Source organism: Coffea eugenioides, chromosome 11 (assembly GCF_003713205.1).
Source record: "Coffea eugenioides isolate CCC68of chromosome 11, Ceug_1.0, whole genome shotgun sequence".
NCBI lineage: Eukaryota > Viridiplantae > Streptophyta > Magnoliopsida > Gentianales > Rubiaceae > Coffea > Coffea eugenioides.
The window spans coordinates 33,755,164-33,769,094 of record NC_040045.1 but is presented as its reverse complement, the minus strand read 5'-3'; the positions used below and the strand labels follow the sequence as shown (position 1 = coordinate 33,769,094).

The following is a 13,931-nucleotide window of genomic DNA, read 5'->3' as shown; positions in this document are numbered from 1 at the left end:
CTTTTCTTTTATAAAAATGGAGATAAAGGAATTCATCTTAGACAATAAAGCGCAATTTAGGTGATAAAATGCTTCATTCGTAACGCGTAGATTACAAGTTTGAATCGTTAAGAAAATATGTGAAGAAGCACTGATGATCCCATTTTTGTTTTTTAAAAAGGAGGGACTTTAACTTAATGCCAAAAACCTATAGAAATACAACTCGAGTTGGGCCCTTTTGGATTACTGTTTTCTAAAATTTTTGTAAAAATTTTACTGTAACAATATAATGTATATGAAATAAAAAGATGATAGAAAAATGTATTCATAGAAAATGTAAAAAATTTTTGAAAAAAAATAGCAATCCAAACTATTGAACTTGCAAAGTGTCTCAATTGCCGCCAATTCTTGTGCATCACTTGCAACATAATTTACTTACAAATATTTCCACATTAGATACCAAATTTATGAGTGTCCATTGACCTAACAAGGATAGATGCTAAGCTCACATTCATCGTTAAAAATTCAAGAATTCTGTTCTTTATTTTTTTTGATTTTATTTTTTTAGTAGGTGCCCAATAATCATCAATGACACTTGTCAAAACAAGCTTCAAGTATTTTCCTTTAAAAAAAATGGAGACCATCAATTGTAAAATTGTGTCTAAATTAGAGTATATTAGATGTATTAATTTTCTTGATCAAGAAATATATATGAAACAATTTTAGTAATAAATACTGATGTGAACGTCTTACCAGCTGCTTACCTGTTGTCTTGCTGGCAATTTTCCTTATCCTTAGTCACAGAAATATCTCCGCAGCACGCTCTTTTTATACAGTGACCGTCACATCTTCATTTGATTGGGACGTAGACACCACGCTCTCTTGGATAAAAGACGGAACATATATTCCGGATTCTCCGTCGTTGATTATGTGGCCGGTCCCCGTGACGTCTTTTTCACATGCTCTTGTCAATGGCTCAGTCAAAACAAAAAGAACAGAAAAATAAATAAAAAGGAAAAATAAAAGTACCGAGTTGACCATATTGCCACCACAGAAAAAATAAGAAAGCAAGAAATATCTTGATATCAACATTGTTATAGTGATATATATTTTGTAGTATATTTTTGGAATATATAAATATTTAATATACTTGTATAAACATATAATGCACAAATTTATATGTAAGAGTTTGCGGTGGTTGTATTTATTCTAGAAATTCGAAAGTAAAGAGGCTTATATATTTCCAATTTTCGGAATGCCCAACTAAATTTTATTATTTTTTCTATTTGGAATTCACAATATAATGATTGAAACTTGTAAGCATAAGCATAATTTTGTGTACTGCATAGGATTTTTGTTAAATACTAATTTGGTATCAATTTAAGGACTATATATTGAAATACTGTTTTGTTTCTACTAATAGATTCACTTCACTGACGGGTACTGTTTGATAATTCAATTCAATATTTAAATTTAATGAATTCAAACCTTAATATATTCAGACATATTTGATAATGAAAAATAAAATATTTTAATTAATTAAGCGCCTCTCAATTGCTTGTGAAAGGGGGAGGAAGTAATGAATCAAAATCCAAAATCTCTTAGTTTTTGAGATCTCAACATTAGCCACGACTCTACATGATGCTTGGTGATATAAGAAAATGAATTCGTTATATTGCTTGCAAGATTAATTTCATTGTTTGTAAGAAAAAACAAAATTATTACTTGAGAAAAAGAAAGGAAAAAATTTCTTAACCAGGTCACCAGGTGAAAAGAAGTTTACCTGGTATAGACATTAAACAGACGACTCCCAAGTACCCGTCTTCTTCCTGGAAAATTTTGTTAGTGGTGCATAGACACCTATTTGGACGGCCATGGTTCAGTCTCCGCGAATTTTCCTTTTGACTCCTTTGGGTTTCCTTCTACTCCTAATATAAAGTAGGAATAGGTATACAATAAAATTTATCGTTCCGACAAAAAAAAGAAAGCACCCATCTTCTTTCTTATAAGGCTAGGGTCTCTCTTGAACTTAAAAAAAAAAAAGAAATTCGTAACCAATGTAGTGAATATCAACCATGATTAATCATCGGCAAATCAAATATATAAGTGAACTTTTCAAGAATTTATTAAAAAGTAATAAATAGTAGTTTATCATATAAACTAAAATGGGAGTATACCTTTCTTCGTTTTTTCAATTAGGGGAAGGAAGTAAATAAGCAATTTGTACAAATCAAATTAGTAAAAAATAAAAATTGCTTTATGGCAAGAGTTTATTACTTGTCCGTCTTTAGTAGATAAATTGTTGTATATAACTAATTTTAATTGGTATGAACTCTATAAAAAATGAATAAAAACCCCTCTTTTTTTTTCAAACAATGAGAACTCGTGTTGTAAAATATTTTCCTTTTCCAATAAGAGAAATTTTACCTTGTAATTGTTAAGAAGCTGAACATGAACCTGTATGAGATTGATCATACAAGAATTATTGTCCCTTGGCCTAAAAAAATAAAACAAGAAACTTTTTTTTTTGTCCAAAATTTTTTGAAATGTTATGTGTCCAAATTGAATTCACTGTCTCCAAAGGTTGATTGACCATTTATTGTTTGGTACCATCAGCTTTAAACTCTAAGGAGCAAGCTTGGAAGACAAACGAGTACAGTGTTGGAATTACATGGCATCGAAATAATAGGAGTGTTCAAATAAATTACAACAATTAAGTCAATCAATGTGAATCAAGTAAACCAGTTTAACATTAAGAAAAATTAAACCAAATTGAATCAAAGCTGAAAATTTCAATTTCTAAATCAAGCCTAGAGGCATATTGTGATTCCTCGGCTTTTTTTTCTTAACAAATTAAATAAAGCGTTAGACATTTTCTACTCGTAGGTTGCTCTTATCATCTCATATAATTATACTCAAGCTAAACGTCTTTAGGGTGTAAATGAGTCTAATCAAACCAAACGTCATAATATTCAAATTTGTTTGATAATTTTAGCAAACTTGACATTTAGTTCATTTGTTTGCCAAACCAAGCTCGAACTGGTTTTTTATCGAGCTAGATTCGAGACAAACTCAAGTAACTTGAAATTTTTATATGTAAAATTTAATTTTATACTAATTGAACCAAGTTCGAATCGAGTTTGAAAGTTTATCGAACATAAAATGCTGTTCAAATTTGATTTGACTAATTGATGAACTAAGGTCAAACGAGCTTTTACAAAACTAAGTTCTATTCGAGTATTAAGTAAGCTGATTTATCTTTCAACTCTAAACGTTTTCGACTCTTCTCAACCTTTATGGAAGGATTGTTTCTGAATAATGAAACACATGTTGTGAAATAGAATTTTATAATTGAAATTACTCATGATGTGAGATTGTACATGTTTAATTACTTCAAAGTTACATGCTATGATTTAAATTATAAACTTTCAAAATTTGTTTGTTGGCCCCATAGATTTCTAGCCCTTCCTCCTATCCCCTTAAAATTTTGATTATTTTGTAATACTACCTAGCACTAAATGGAAAAGAGTAAAGAAAATTCCTAGTATCGTAAAGTGAACGAAAAGAAAAGGAAATCCAATTTCAATGTTTTAACTTCAATTCACACGAGTTAGTTATCATACCAAAGTGAAAATTGAAACCGTCGATCCAATTATCGTTTAAACTTCACTTTGATTGTTGTTGAAGAATATGACTTCAAAATGTAACTCTCTCTCTTTTTTAAGTTAATAAATTGTGAAAAAAATGGTAACTAGTGTAGCTAACCTGCATTTTTATTTCACACAATAACTTTATCTAGCATCATGATTCCATTTGGATAGAGTTATTTTTAATAAAACTTTTTTTTTTTTGAAAAATTCCAACTATGTTCTCTAACTACCTATTTATCTCATTTACATGTTTCTCTAAAACATGCAATTAAAGTAAGAATTTTTGAAAAATACCCTTAAAACAACAATTCTTTAATTTATTTAACATTACTTGGGACCCTAATGACAAATCTTCCACAGAAAATCCCTCAGACAAAACCTTAAAAAAGCATCTAAATAATTAGAGCTAACAATTGGAGTGGAAAATAGCAAAAACACATCATTTAGACATTTAGCATAATAGAATAGTGCCACTAAATAACTTCATAGTCCATAGAGTAATAATTGCTTGCTACATTTATAAACTTAACATGCTTTATTGGATAATCTATTCCAACATATTTTTTATCCAATATCTGTGCTTTACCTGGCAGCTTGTGTTGAAATGTCACACTTCCAATAGTACCATCATACTCCATTGTACAAAGAGAACTTCCGTGGATTTGGAAGCTCTCCAGCCTCAAAACCTGTGCTAGGTTTTTTGTGCAGATCCAGCTGCATTTGTTCATACATTTTAGCCCCACCCCACATCCCAAACCCTAAAGCCAAAACAACCCCATTTCCCCTAACATTTCTCTGTCTCTGTCAGCAGTTTGGTTGGTATTACTTTGGTTGGTGTGGCCCTTTTAGCAGTCCTTTATTTAACTAGAGCTTGTACTAGTTCTTTTTTCTTCTTATGTGTACCTAATGATTTCTACAGATAAATAAACAGATCCCATTTCTTGTATTTTTCTCCTTCCCTTTTAGCACCAAAAGCTCAAAAAACAACTGCACCAACAATACAGGTTTGGTGGCTTGGTGGGTAGTAGCACTGGAAGTGGTAGTAGTGTATATGGCTTAAAGCTAAAGGCCCTGTTTTTTGAGAGTTAAGGAAGCTTCAGATCTGTTGTACAAAGTGGAAGAAATGGAGAAATGGGTTTGTACAAAGGCTTTTATAACTCATCATTGTTGTTCTCATCATTATTAGTAGTTGTAGTTCAGGAGTTGTTTTAGCTTTGACTTAAATAGAAAGGGGGGAGAGAGAAAAAGTGAAAGAAGAAAAGGAAATAGGAAGAAAAAAGAAGACCCAAGGACCCAAAGAACAAGAAAAAAGCTGCTTGCTTTGAAGTGGGATTTTGGTGTCTTTTGAGTTTTTAGGAAGCTTTTGGGGTTCTTGAAAAGCTTTTGGGTTTTCAAGAATTTGCATTTCCTGAAAGCGTTTTGATTTGTTGAGGTGATTTTCAAGAAAGAAAGAGTTTTTTGAGTAGTGGGAGAGGTCAGAAAGATGTTGGCATTCGGGAGTCCTTGTAGCAGCAGTGAGAGGACAAGCATTAGTTCTTGCAATGCTATGCTCAGAGAACTTCAGGTCTGCCTCTCTTCTCTGTGTGCGCGCGTGCGTGAGTGTGTTTTGTGTGTGAGAGAGACATGTCTTTTGCCGTGAAAAAGCACTCTCTTTACACACTCGCATGATGTTTACTTTTGGGTAAATTTAAGTCATGACCTACATTTTCTGCATTTTTTTGTACTTTGGTTTCTTGAGAATATCAGGTTTTCTTGCTTCAACTTCTATGGGTTCTGTGAATAATTTGGGGTTTGACTTTGACACATAAAATTAAGACCCTGTTAGGTTTGTTCATCTGTGTTTTTCTTTGGTATTAATGTGAGAAATTCGTTTCTGAATAAGTGTAAATTTTAATTTCTTGAGTTAATTTATTTTGTGGAGTTTGAGGAGGAAAAATGGTTTTTGAAAAAGTATTCTTATCTTAGTTGAATTTGTTGACTCCCCATTGTATTGGACTGTAACTGTTTTGATTCTTGAATTTGAGTGTAGATGATGTTGGCCAACCGTCGCACTTCTTTAATTACTACTAAACATGGCTTTGTTCTTATGTGGAGCAGCAACTATGGGCTGATATTGGTGAGACTGAAGCTGATAAGGACCGTATGCTGTTGGAACTGGAGAAAGAATGCCTAGAAGTTTACAGAAGAAAGGTTGATGAGGCTGCCAACTCCAAGGCCCGTCTTCATCAGTCTGTTGCTGCCAAAGAAGCAGAAATAGCCACACTAATGGCTTCTCTTGGGCAAATGAATGTTAGCTCACCGGTAATGAAACCATGAACCTAAGTGCAGGAAAAGTTACTTTTAGAATATGTTTCTGTTTTATCTGATGTTTCTTTCTTGTGTCCATGTTTGGCATGCCTTTTCTAGAGTTGGAAAATTGATTGACTATGTAAAATTTATTAGCTTTTCAACAAGCATGATTTAAAGGATAAGAAAGTATTCCCTTTTTCCCTTCTTTCTGGAAGGTGATTGTAATTTTTTTATATTTTATGACTTGTTGAGTATTGTGAATTTCTCCATCTTTTAGATTGTTATCCTTTTAACCTTTTCAATTGAAGGCCATTTAGGTCATTAATTTCTAGTTGTCATGTTAGGAAAAGGTTATAATTGAAGTATTTATTGGTTTTGATTTTCTCAAAGAGAAAAGCAGTGATGTCTCCTACTTATACTGTTCATTGTTCAACAGCAACAATATTTGGAAATATGTTAACCAGCTTGTAATGGGCGAAGCCGCATAATGTTGTTGTATTACATACTGAACCCTCACTATTACACTGGCTTGCCTCTGTCCAATATTTAGGTAGCATGCCTTTCTAACAAAAAGAAATTAAAACATCATGAAGCTCCCCTGCAATGCTGCAGATGTAGGCTACAGTTGCTCTTTTGTGCATTGGACCAATGGTTATGCCTAGGGATCCTTGTAAATCTTCACACAGGGCAGGTGTATATATTATCTCTGGCCATATAATTTCATGAAATAGAGATGTAGCTGTTAGATCAAATGTAGTAGTCACACTTTCTCCTGAGCCTTTTGTAGTTTCACTTTTCAATTTCGTTTGGCTTGTAGAAAACCTGACTGTTGAATAATCATTATAAATTGAAGAGATACTAATTCAGCTAGATTTTGAATATTGTCAATTTATTGACTTTTTTATAGATTCAAACATACCGGTTTGAGATTATTGCACTGGAAAAAAATGATGTTGGTGTTATTCTCTTTTGTCCTAGATGATATTAAATTTTGAAGTCCCAAGTACATGTTTATTAAGTATCAATCCCGGATTAGCTATTGGAATGGTATCTGTATTTTGAAACTAATAGAAGCTGCAAAATGCTTTATCAAGACTTTGGATTTCTTTAATCTTCAGACAAATTCTGTGTTTGGTTTTCACTGTCGGTTGCTAAGTGTACTATGTAATAAGCAGGTTCAGTCAGAGAAGAAACCATCATCTTTGAAAGAGCAGCTTGCATATGTCACACCACTCGTGGAGGATCTGAAACTAAGAAAAGAGGAACGCTTCAAGCAATTTGCTGATATTAATGCACAAATTGAGAAGATCACGGGTGAGATTTTGGGATATAGTCACATTATCAATTCAGTGAATTCGATGAACCTCGATGAGCAAGACCTTTCACTAAGAAAGCTTACAGAATACCAATCACATCTTCGTAACCTCCAAAAGGAGAAGGTATGTACCCTTCCTAATTTTGTAGTAACTGTCTTGTGTAACTGAAATTTTATTAGTTATTTTTGTTTCCATTTGTTGCTTGTTAGTTGTGTAATCCTAATCAACTGTAACTTAATCAATTTATCTATGTCTTAAAGACTGACAGCCTTTTTGATTAGTTATGTATTGTAATAAGTCAATTGGACAATGTAACCAATTACATCAATAATGGAACAAGCTAGGTTGGCTGTTATTTAGTATTCCTGTTTGATAGATGCACATCTGGCGTATAAGACACCAAGGAAGCAAAACTATGATTGACTTAGTGCCTTACAATTGAGGCCTACAATTACTGCAGCTTTTTGTAAGTGGCAATGATAACCAAAAGACTTCTGGTCACTGTATTTTTTTTGGGGGTGAGGTAAGACATAATGCAGTTATTTTTGTCACTGTATTGTAACTCCTGAGAAATAGCATCCTTTATGGATCTGATTAACACAATCTCCACCTCTTGATATTGCAATTCGACTTTTGCTGCCTTGTATATAGTTTGTGATTTCATGAATGTGCTTGTAGTTCCTGCCAATTACTAGAATTTTCTCTGATGGGAGGTTATGACGTCTTTGTTTTGTCTTTGGCAGTCTGAACGTCTCAAAAAGGTTTTGGAGTTTGTAAACGAAGTCCACTCCTTGTGTGGAGTGCTTGGCTTGGATTTTGGCAAGACTGTCAGTGAAATTCATCCAAGTTTACAGGGAACCAGCCTGGAACAGTCTACAAATATCAGCGACACAACATTAGAAGGCCTAGAACAGACGATTCTCAGGTTAAAAACAGAGAGAAAAGTCAGACTTCAGAAGGTATTTTTGCAACTCACAACTCATTGTCAACATTTTGCTCATCTCTGTTATTAACATTATCAGTAATGCAGCTGAAGGATGTTGCTGCGTCTCTATTTGAACTTTGGAATTTGATGGATGCGACAAAGGAAGAGCAGGTTAAGTTCTCGAGGATAAATTTCATTCTTGGTTCAGCAGAATCAGATATTGTGGAGCCGGGGGCTCTTTCACTGGATGTTATTCAACAGGTTTGAAACCAGATGGATTAAAACTGTTTCTTCTTCCTATTATTTTATAAAGCAGCTAGACTCTCTGACATTACTTTTGTCTTAAATCCTGATAGATAACTGCAGAAGTTGAGAGACTTAATACGCTGAAAGCGAGTAGGATGAAGGAACTGGTCATGAAGAGGAGGCAAGAATTAGAGGATATTTGCTGTAGGACCCACATTCAACCTGATCCAAGCACCGCTGCTGATAAAGCTAAAGCAATGATAGATTCTGGTATGATGGTTGCCTTTTTCTATAAGATGTAAATGCTTTTCTACTTAGTTGCAAATTAAAAAGCTTGAAACCTTTTCTTGTAGGTCTCCTGGATCCTTGTGAACTTTTAGCAAACATTGAAACACAGATTAACAAAGCAACAGAAGAAGCTTTTAGTCGCAAAGAAATTATGGATAGAATTGAACGATGGCTTTGTGCCTGTGAGGAGGAAAACTGGCTTGAAGACTACAATCGAGTAAGCTAAATAGTTCTCATGCAGCATGAACTTAATAGTATTGGCCTTATATTGACATTCTAGCTTTTATAAAATATATGGGGTTCTAACTTGTGCTTGGCATGTTCTAATGGCTCCCATGGTTACCAGGATGAAAACCGGTATAGTGCTGGAAGAGGTGCTCACATAAACCTTAAACGTGCAGAACGAGCTCGAGTGATGGTCAATAAGATTCCAGGTATCTATCTATACCTGCTATAACCTTGTATCATTTGTTGCCTGAACTTACAATATCATTGGAGCTTACAATTGTTCTCTTGGTCCAGTTATGGTTGACAATCTAATTAGCAAGACGCTAGCCTGGGAGGATGAGAAAAAGAAGTTGTTTCTTTATGATGGAGTGAGTCATGTTAACTTGTAATTTGCTTCTGCTTTTACTTCGATATTCTGGTGAAAGGGACTCTTTTGCTAATTGCAGCTTCTTGTCTCTAGGTGCGGTTGGCTTCAATACTGGAGGATTACAAACGAACCAGACAACAGAAGGAAGAGGAGAAAAAGCGAGCTAGGGTAATTTTTATTATTGAATATTGATATTCATTCAACTGTCATAGAAGACAGCAATGTGTGGCAGAAGTATCGAGGAGTCTTATCTTTTCAACTCTTATTTCAAATTGATTTATCTTATGACAGGGCAAAAGGGTGAAAAAGAAAATGAATCTGATCTTTGCAAAGATAGCCCTTTGACATTATTACTTGTATGATTGTGTTAAATTTGAGACTCAATTTTGGGCACTCTATTTTGCATAACACAGGGATATACAATGTATTTAATGTTAATTTTCTCCTGTATTTTGTATCTTACCAAGGGTTCCTTCTTGTATTCTGTATAGGATCAAAAGAAACTCCAGGACATGCTACTTGCAGAGAAAGAAGCCAGATTTGGCTCCAAGCCAAGCCCAAGAAGAAGCAACAGTTTTAGAAAAGTGAATGGTTATCATGCAAATGGAAACGGATCCGTAACTCCTTCACCTCGTAGAAACTCAATCGGCTGTGCAACTCCAGAGCTTCTGACACCTCGTTCTTATTCTGGTCGGCAGAATGGTTATTTTAAGGAAACAAGAAGGCTTTCCACTGCACCATTGAACTTCGTCGCAATACCAAAAGAAGATACCATGTCGTTTTCGTCTGTTTGTGGTTCTGAGCCAGAGTCTCCACCTCAAACCTAAATTGAAACCATAACTGGTATGTATTGTGATACCCTTTTTTCCAGTTATATATGCGAATGGATAGAGTCCCATTGATATCTAAAGCTGGGTGGTGTCTGTAACAAAATTGCGTATTCAAGGAACTTTATTAATGCAAGTTATATAACTAGTATGGAACTTGGACTGTTGTGCTTCTCTAACTGTAGTTAGCTCTTTACGTTGTCCTGTCCTAAGAGAGTTTTAGAAGGATTTGCTACATTTCTCTTCTACTTTAGAAGGAACATACCTTTCAGTTTATCTGTCAAAGGATGTTATCCAAGCTGGTTTCAACTGTTAGGAAGGAAGCTGTTGACTGATTTTTGTCATCTTGGTTTTTATCTGTGTGGCAAATTTTATTTTCTTCTAATGTCAAAAAGTTTTACTGTTCTTTCATGAAAATAAAACTGACTTGGAACCACCTGATGAAAAACCCTCTTGGAACACTGTTTAATCATCTGGATCATGCAGTGTATACCCTAAGACGATCACTGGCAAACCAATGCATCAGCTTGTTTATCAATCTCAAACCCCAAACTGGGAAGTCAAAGCCTGTAAAATTTGGCTTTGCTGGTATTAATTCTTAACCCCCAGAACTTACACCATTCTTTTCCAATACCCCTTTTTGGTCAAATTTCTTGAAATATTCATTGCTTCCTAATGTTTCTGTTGTTTTAACATCCACTTTTAACTAACATATGCAGAGTTGTGCAACTGTGCGTCTCTATGCTGGAAAGGAGTGGCTGGAAGCTTGTGAATATGGAAGAAAATGTACACTAGTGCATGAATCACGTAAACTTTAGCAGATACTGGGGAAGTGGTGACTAACATTTCAGCATTCCGCTTGTAACATATTTGATAGATCCAACTGTTTGGTATGGTGAAGCCGTGGTAATGGTAGATTGTTGTGGATATACTAGGCAAATTTAGATCTTCTCAGTTAAAGTAGGAGATACTAATAGTCTGTTTTGAGAGCTTTTCTTATCACATTTCTATTTGCATGTATATATAGTCGGTGTGAAAGTGCATGAGTTGATAGAGACCTTGAATTTTCTTTGTAGTGGAAGATCTTTTGTACTCCAGTGTCCTTTACGACTTGAAATGCGAGGTCTTTGGGTAGAATTTTGCATAAAAATGTTGATATGAGCAGTTATGTTTAGAAGGTGTCTGATTAAGATTGATATTTCCAAAGGCTGATGTTCACAGTTACACTCTATGGCAGCTATCTTTAGCTATCAAGGATTTCTGGGTGGTTGTCATTGCCTCAGTCCTTCAGTTTTGGTACAATATCTTCTCCAATGGATAATTTCCAGTTACTCAAAAGATTGATACCTTAAGTGATTTGGAATCTTTCCTTTCTTTTGTTTTTGTTTTTTGTTTTTCTCATAGACATTTACATCATAATCCTGGTTCCTGTAGCGGCAGGTAAACATAATTATTTCCAAAGTTAATAGCAGAAAAGGAGAAACAAATGTCATGGAATTGAAACAGTTGAGATTAACAGTCTTTTGTGTCAATGAATTAGACTCGTGGTAATCGTGAAATGATTTTTCTAACGGGTACTCTTGGGGCACTTGTTAATATGCATAGTAATCATTTAATTTAGGGTTAATAACATTTTATCTCCTTAAAGAATATTTCATTTCTTAGTTTATTTCCTAACTTTTAATTTTGCTTACTTAATTTCCTTTAGAATAAAATTGTCCTTGCATTATTTTGACTTTTCATTTAACTTGTTTTTATTATTTTTTTATTTTTATTTCTTTTTCTTCTTTATTTAATTCTTCATCTTTTTTCACAAAAATCTTCACTTTAATGATTGAAATTAAAAAAGAGGAATTGTAGAGATCTATCATCTCCTTAAATGATTAAAAAAAATATTCAAATCACTTTTCTAAAATATAATTTTTTAGCCTTTCAATTTTTTTAATTTTGAGTTTTCCTCTTTCCTTTTTAGTTTCTCATTTTATTTTTAAGAAAATATCATAAGATGAAATTGTTTTCCTTTCTTTTATTTCTTTTTCTCTTTCATCCTTTTCAATAGAAATTCCATTTCAACGAAAATTTTTGTTTTGAATTTGTAATTGCATATTTCTGGGTGAAGGTTTGAAAGGTATCAAAAATTAATTTTGATTTTTTGTATGATGCCACATGTCATAAATTTCAATTGATGATTATTAATCAGATCACAATTTCATCTTAAGATATTTTTTTGGGAATAAAATGAGAAATTAGAAAGGAAAGAGGAAAATTCAAAATTAAAAGAATTGAAAGGCTAAAAAAATTGTATTTTAGGAATGTGATTTGAATATTTTTTTAAATTATTTAAGGAGAAGATAAATCTCTACAAGATTTTTGTGGGAAAGAGAAAGAATTAAATAAAGAAGAAAGAGAAAAAGAAATAAAAGAAAGAAAAACAAGGTAAATGAAAAGTCAAAATAATGCAAGGACAATTTTGTTCTAAAGGGGGTTAAGTGAGCAAAATTAAACGTTAGGGGGTAAATTGAGAAATGAGGTATTCTTTAAGGGGATAAAATGTGATTAACCCTTTAATTTATCATATATATGAGTTATTATCACTTTACCCCCTTAACGTTTGGTGCCACTATCAATTTTTCTCTTAACGTTATCTTTTAGTCACTTTACCCTCAAGACTAATGGTTAAACTTAACGGAATTTGTTAATTAAAGTAAAAAGACATGTTTAACCCTTAAAATTATTATCACTTTACCCCCATAAACTATAATCTCATTATCAATTTATCTCCTAGATTTATTTTTTAGGCAATTTATCCTACCATTAAACCAACTTAGCAAATTAACAAATTTTAGAAGAAAATACCCTCCTCTTTGCATAATAAAAATAATAAAAAATTTAGAGTGGCTCTTCTCCTTTTTAGTATCAAGAAAAAAAGTCAAAATATTAATTTCTTTCTTCTTGACAATCTTATTAATATAAAAAAAGAATAGAAAGGAGGAGAGGGGGAGGGGGAGAGGGAGAGAGCTCAATTCTTTTTTTAAAAATTACAAATAAGAAAGAATTAAATATTTTTATTATTTTAAAATTATTTCACTTTTCTGTTTACTATCAAATTTCAATCCTAATCCGGACAACCTTAATGTAATACGATAATGTTAGACTTTACTTTATTTTCTTTCTTTGCAAAATCTAATTTTCTTTCTTCTTCTTTTCTATCTCTTTTTCTTTTCCTAGTATTAATAAGTGTGAAAAAAAAAATTTGAGAAAACCCTTTTATTTTTATGTTTTTCGATCTCTTAAAGTGAAAAAAAGGGAAGAATAACCATTCCAACTTTTTTATTTTTAATTATATATTAAAAAGGTAAATATATTTAAAATTTTTTGACCGTACTAGTTAGATTAACGATGAAGTAAAATGCCTAAAAAATAATGTTAGGAACTAAAATGATTGCATCACTATAATCTAAACGAATAAAGTGATAATAACAATGTAGTAATGTTATAAAATAAAAGGGTATTTTTGTCCAAAATTTCTTAACATGTTGAGTTGAATTACTTATGGGGGTAAAGTGATTAAAAGATAACATTAGGGGGTAAACTGATAGTAGTGATATAGTTTAAGGGGGTAAAGTGATAATAACCCTATATATATATATATATATTAATAATTATTCTCCTTTTTTGTATTTAAATACTTTCTCTATTTAATCTTGTCTACCCTTTCTTATATTTATTTATTTATTTAAATTAATTTTATATTTTTAAAAATATAACACATGAAATATATCTTAACAGATGCTCACAGAGCACCCGTTAGACAAA

At 32.6% G+C, this 13,931-nt stretch overlaps 1 protein-coding gene across 2 annotated transcripts; it reads left to right on the top strand.

Moving 5' to 3' along the window:
- Nucleotides 1–4,190: 4,190 nt before the first annotated feature.
- Nucleotides 4,191–11,232, top strand: LOC113753034 (65-kDa microtubule-associated protein 6-like). 2 transcript variants are annotated; one of them, XR_003464956.1, is made up of 13 exons: nt 4,191–5,193; nt 5,727–5,930; nt 7,094–7,357; nt 7,978–8,193; nt 8,265–8,420; nt 8,516–8,675; nt 8,759–8,910; nt 9,040–9,127; nt 9,216–9,289; nt 9,382–9,456; nt 9,780–10,131; nt 10,602–10,703; nt 10,835–11,232. XR_003464956.1 is itself a non-coding variant. In XM_027297109.1 (12 exons), exons 1-11 carry the CDS (start codon nt 5,113–5,115, stop codon nt 10,113–10,115), a joined length of 1,806 nt encoding a protein of 601 aa, XP_027152910.1. In that variant the 5' UTR covers nt 4,192–5,112; the 3' UTR covers nt 10,116–10,131; nt 10,835–11,232. The 2 variants fall into 2 exon arrangements, 1 of the variants encoding a protein (XP_027152910.1); XM_027297109.1 differs by lacking the exon at nt 10,602–10,703 and having other exon boundaries at nt 4,192–5,193.
- Nucleotides 11,233–13,931: the final 2,699 nt, after the last annotated feature.